Source organism: Brassica oleracea, chromosome C3 (assembly GCF_000695525.1).
Source record: "Brassica oleracea var. oleracea cultivar TO1000 chromosome C3, BOL, whole genome shotgun sequence".
NCBI lineage: Eukaryota > Viridiplantae > Streptophyta > Magnoliopsida > Brassicales > Brassicaceae > Brassica > Brassica oleracea.
The window spans coordinates 37,585,827-37,592,354 of NC_027750.1; the positions used below are offsets into that span (position 1 = coordinate 37,585,827).

At 37.7% G+C, this 6,528-nt stretch overlaps 1 protein-coding gene across 1 annotated transcript in view; it reads left to right on the forward strand.

The window, feature by feature from the left end:
- The first annotated feature begins 277 nt into the window (after positions 1 to 277).
- Positions 278 to 6,528, forward strand: part of LOC106330543 (putative F-box protein At1g33010) — a 51,677-nt gene continuing 45,426 nt past the window's right edge. The window contains exons 1-2 of the mRNA XM_013768993.1: positions 278 to 407; positions 2,504 to 2,666. Coding sequence (XP_013624447.1) covers positions 278 to 407; positions 2,504 to 2,666 — 293 coding nt within the window. The remainder of the gene's footprint in view (positions 408 to 2,503; positions 2,667 to 6,528) is intronic.

Here is a 6,528-nt window from a genome sequence, read left to right on the forward strand (position 1 = left end):
ATGTCAACAAATTCTGAAATGGTCAAACTTGGTTAAATAAATAAAAAACAAATGATATTAGTTATGTATTTGTATCGCATTTGCATAGATATTTGTATGTAACAGGGGTGTTGGTTGGACAATTAAAAATTTAGAGCTAACTTGAAAAGCAATTTTGCAAAATAAGAAATTTGAGGGACACATTAAAAATGATAAAAGTGAAGGGACCTAGACATAAATAATGAGAAACTCGACACAGATCTGAGTTTGGAGTCGACGACGGCGTGGGTTCACGGTTATGCGGCGGAGAGAAGCTTGCGTCTCAGAGGCACTGATCAGGAGAGGCGACGACTTGATGAACACTGTGGGACGAGCTGTTGACGAGGCTCACCGGAGGTTGTGGAGGAGATCTGAGAGCTCGAAAAAGAGTTAGAGTCTTCGAGAGATGGAAGAAATGCGGCGGAGAGAAGAATTGTCTGACAACTTGATAGAGAAGGAGGCGTGACAACTTGATGACCACCATGGGACGAGCTCCCCGACTGCATTCGCAACGGAGGAGGAACTGAGGCGACAACATAGCACAGCGGCTACAGCCTTTGGTTCAAGCTCGCACACAACGAAGAGATGAATTGAGACAAGGGCACAGCGAGTCTGAGCTTGTGAGATGAAGAGGAGTGAAGAGGGTGAGCAGAGAGTGACATACCGTCTTTGGATCGTGGGATACTAAAGGGTCATTTTTCTTGAAAAAATTACATCTAACATACTTTTTCATTGTCAACTTACATCTAGACATACTTTGAGCATGTGCCATACTTTTTCTTCAGAAAATACCTAAAGAACCCTTTCAATTTTAACTAATTGGAAACGTGGGTTAAGGTTACTCAATCAATAGTCTTTCACATCTCTATTCTGTTTTCTCTCTGCATTTCTTCTCTCCCACATATCTCCTTCGTCAAACACCAGATCTCGTTTTCAAATTACAAAATCTATCTATTTTTTTTTCTTTTTCTCCTTCTTTTTTCATTTTTCATTTTTCATTTTTTATCTTTCATGCATTCTTGTTTTTGCTCCTCTTTCCTTTTCTCTTTTTCTCTCTTTTTTTTTCTAACTCAGATCTGTGAATTTTTCAAAACAACATTATCATCTCTATTCTTTGTGCACGATTACCGCCATCACCGCAACTTCTTTCATCGCCATTGCCACAACTCTTCTTGCGGCTGCCGCCGCACTTGCAGAACCACCACTGCAATTCTTTCCCCACCGTTTTTGAGAAAGCCCCGAACACATGAACACAGACTTTGACCACATGAACAATAATCATGACCACATGAAAACTGACTGTAACTCTGACCCCGATTCTGATCATATGAACACTGACCCTAACCATCCTTTCTCTCCTAGAAAACCATGATTATATGGTTTCCAACTGTAAGCACCAGCTCAACGAAACCCCTAACCACGAAAGAGAAACCAACCTTTCACTATAACCCTAACTAAAAATATTTGTTCTTATTAACCACATCAATCCTAAATAGGCAAAATTTGCATCTGACCACACATTTTTGACTACAAAACCCAACACTCAGATGAAAGTCATTCACTATTAATCCAACAATGTTTAGTAAATCTCAAACATCCATAAACCTACGTAATATTAGTTACAAAGGAAGTTGCTTAACTCCTTTAGACTTAAGAAAGCTTGTCCACCACAAGGGTTTTTTGGGGAGTGAAAGAGTTAAAGCAAGGGAAAAAGTACACCTCATTCACAAAGTATGTGAACATGCAAAAAATAATAGAAAAGTACCTTAAAACGTAAACGTCTCATTTTTCTTTGTAAGCGAGAGAGTCTCTTAAGCGTGTAAACAACTCAGTGGCTATTCTGTGAATATGCAATTGGAGCAGGGTGTTCATAGACTTTAACGACACTTTTACATAGGGTTAAAAAGTGTCGCGATCCACTCCGCAAATAAAAACTTCTAGCGACCCAAAGCCCAATTTGATAACTCGGCCACGACCCATTTTTCCAATTTTCTCCATTTATAATTGGTCTTGAGCTTTTATATTTAAATGTTAATTAAAAATGTAAATTATATAAATATAATACAGGGAAGAAACTTTTGTGAGAGATGAAACCATTGCTGATGCTCTTAGTTTTTCTTTTTCTTTTTCTTAACGCATTAAACCCTATTAGTAATAGGTTTCATTTTTCGACATTTTTCTTCATATACAACATTATAGAATATAGACTATGATTAACCTCAATCTCTTGACCGTGGTTCTTAGCTTCGGATAAGAGACGGTTCTTAGATTTTCTTTGATTTTAACTAAGAAAAACTAAGAACCGTCTCTTAAGTAAGAGATATAAGAGCCCATCTCTAAGCCGAAAAGTGTAAAAAAAATAAAAATAAATTAAAAAATGTCAAATCATGAGTTAAGAAACCCGGTTAAGAGACTGGGGTTAATCATGCCCTTATATGTATGTTCATGGTACGTTTCCGCAATAGACAAAACTGACACCATGAAGAAGAGCTACCCTTTGTCCAAAAAAAGAAGAAGAGTTACCCATCTCCAAAACGGCAGCATCTCAGCGAGATCTCCACCGTAGAAAAAAAATCAAACGGTATCCATATCCCTTTGGATCTAACCCTCGTTATACTCTCGAGACTCCCGGTGAAGTCACTAGTGAGGTTCCAATGTGTATCGAAGCTATGGTCATCTCTTATCATCGACTCGATCGTGGTTCGGTGTTCTACTCAGCCGTGTCTAGGTTGCACCAATCTTCGTTCTTCTCGTCCTCTTACCACGAAATCACTACTTTTAGCGCACTCATGTCCGCAGCCAAAGACATATCCCGTGGGTTAAGTTGCGAGAACTTTGAGTATCAATATATTCGTGAAGTAATCTGTACTCAGGGCTAGGGATTTTATTACCGGAGATAAACTATGATAAATATTGAAACATGGGCTCTGATGGATTCGTCGGGTATGATTCAGCTGAGGATCAAGTTTTCACGTTATTGGGAGGTCGAAAGAAGCAGCAATTGAGGAGTCTTGACATCCAAGGCACATGGAACCTATCCCCAGTGCAGTCCCTGCCATAAGGCATCTAAAGCTTGTGCTTTAGGCCACATATTAATCACAGATTTTAAGGCCACATTGCAATAAAATGATTGTAGCTCAATGTCTAATGCAACATCTTTTTACATTTTCTTTATTTCAGTGATGTGTTTTGTTTTGGACTTACGTTCCAATTTTCGTTGGTTAGCCGGGTTTTCTTCTGAGTAATGTTTTTTCTTCCTTGTGTTAGTTTAGGCTTTTGCTACTATAATATTATCCTTTTTCATTCGATTAAATATATAGTTTTGACAGTTTTATAGTTTCTTTTTCAAGTTATTTTATCCTTTATTTTTTATAAAATAACTAATATTTATTGATGATCTAAATTAATATACGTTTTTACAGAAGGAAATTTTCGAACAAAAGTTAACCACTATTTTTAAATATGCTTTAGGCCACTGAATTTTTTGGGACGGCACTGCCTATCCCTAGAAGCAACGTTTACTGGTTTATCCATACATGCATGGGATTATCTATTACAAAGAAAAAATAGATGTACGAAGGAATGAATTAGTTTGGTTCGACTTTAGATTGGAAATATTTGAAAGACTTTATCGTATCCAATTACCCATACCTCTGCAGATAAATCAGCTGGAAGAATTGTACGTGCCTTCCTCGTTTAAGATTCACAAAAGACATAAACTAACACCATGAAGAGACAAGAGGCATGGCAGCATCATATCATGCCTAAAGCTAAGAAATTTTCTTTTCCCAATAAATACGTGTGGTGGACGCCAACTCAGGTTCCTATGTGTTTTGAAAACATCAGTAGCCATTGTACTATAAACAAATTACAAAACATCTCTCTTTTATTTTATATTTTATAATGATTTATTATTTTGTTTACACAAATGTTTTCTTTGAAAAAATTAGATACCAGTCAAAACATTATTCTAAATTTCTTTTAAAATCTATATTTTATTTGAATTTGCACAGAAATAGTTTTCACAAAATTATAATTTCATAAAATTTAATTTATTGTACTACTAATATGGTAATAGTCGACAATTGTAATATGATGTTTAGCATATATATAAGAACTAGGAAGAAAGTTTCAGAATATTGTGAATCCTCAGATAATATGGTTAAAATTTAAACATAAAACTAACTTATATCTTTGTTATCAATAAACTAGTAGAAACTGGGTCCCTTAGGTTAAGTTTCCTGTAAAGAGCATAAAACTAACTTATCAATACCATCAATACTATTAAAAGATGATCATTTCTAAATTATACCATTAATGAAAATTACAATTTTCTCAAAAATATTCTTATTTTTATAAGAGATTAATAAAATTCATTAATAGCATTTAAGTCTACAGATACACCTAAATGAATCTATAAATAATGGACTTATATATATATTTAAAAGATATACTAACTTTAAATTCAATATAAGTATAAATATATTATGAACTATACTCAATATCATTAAAAGATGATCGTTCCCAAATTATACTTTTAATGAAAATTGCAGTTTTCTCAAAAATACTCTTATTTTTACAAGAGATTAATAAAATTCATTAATGACATTTAAGTCTTTTGGTTTTGGACCTACAGATACACTTAAATTGGATATATAAATAATGGGCTTATATATATATTTAAAAGATATACTAACTTTAAATTTAATATAAGTATAAATATATTATGAACTATAAGTAAATTAAGAAACATGAAAATATTATTCTCTTAAATATACATATCAATATTCAAAATAGATCATTTGAATATTATACATATTTTCAATATAAACCAAAATCCTATATCCTACACCATATATCATATACATATTTGAATATCATTTTTCCATGTATAATGTCATTTTATACATAATATTGATATAGCAATTACGAGTGTTCAAGAATATTTTAAAAACTATCTTAAAATCAATTTTTAAATCTAAAATAAAAAACACAAACTTATAATAGGTTATTAATAACGAAAATAAACTAATATTGTTATATCAATAAGGTTTTTTATATTATCATTTTTTATTTGGATATCATAAATTTTTTTTTATCAAATTCTAAGGAATCACTAATTTATGTAATATTAATAAATATACAAGTAAATTAATCAATTTTTAAAAAAATTACTATCAGATATTTTGTAATCGAATCAATGGTATCAGATCGCGGGTTAATAGTGAGTTTTCGGGTTTTTACCGGGTTATATCGTATTTTTAATAAATGAATTTTTCATTAAATCCGAACCGGATTATATACAATGTATTGGGTCTATAGGTTCAACCATGAATCTAGGTCAGATATGAAAACAAATCTTAAAACTCAAACATTATTATAGAACAACTACCATATTTCGAACAAATACCATATTTTGAAGAGAAAAAAAAACAAACGATAAAAACCTAAAAACTCAATTGTTATGGCTCGAAACAAAAATAATGGTAATTTGTAAATCAGTTTTCGATTAATAAATGAAAAACAAACAAAAGCGTGTGTCAAAATCTTGTTGGGGTCAAAATCGGTCACGACGGAATCGATGTCCGAAAGTCCTCAGAAAAACCGAATCTCGTTCAAAACTTCAAAAGCCGAGGAAACGAATAGCCGAAACGGATCGCCCGGCGAGCTCGACCATGACACGAGCCAGCTCGCCCGGCGAGCACGACCGTGTTCCCGGTTGACTCGCCGGCGAGCTCGACCGCGACACGAGCCAGCTCGCCCGGCGAGCACGACCGTGTCGCCGGTCGACTCGCCGGCGAGCTCGACCGCGACACGAGCCAGCTCGCCCGGCGAGCACGACCGTGTTCCCGGTTGACTCGCCGGCGAGCTCGACCGCGACACGAGCCAGCTCGCCCGGCGAGCACGACCGTGTTCCCGGTTGACTCGCCGGCGAGCTCGACCGCGACACGAGCCAGCTCGCCCGGCGAGCACGACCGTGTTCCCGGTTGACTCGCCGGCGAGCTCGACCGCGACACGAGCCAGCTCGCCCGGCGAGCACGACCGTGTTCCCGGTTGACTCGCCGGCGAGCTCGACCGCGACACGAGCCAGCTCGCCCGGCGAGCATGACCGTGTCGCCGGTCGACTCGCCGGCGAGCTCGGCCGCGACACGAGCCAGCTCGCCCGGCGAGCACGACCGTGTTACCGGTCGACTCGCCGGCGAGCTCGGCCGTGACACGAGCTAGCTCGTCCGGCGAGCACGACCGTGTCACCGGTCGACTCGCCGGCGAGCTCGGCCGTGACACGAGCAAGCTCGCCCGGCGAGCACGACCGTGTTACCGGTCGGCTCGCCGGCGAGCTCGACCGTGGCACAGATCTGCTCACCCGGCGAGCGCGGCCAATTCTCCGTGGACCATTCCGAACCCGGTCCCATCCCATAACCATGCATCTTCGTCCGAAGTTTCCGTAACTCAGTCTTCGGATCCGTGGATACGACACCAATGTTCCGTCTAAAAAACATCGTCGAAAGT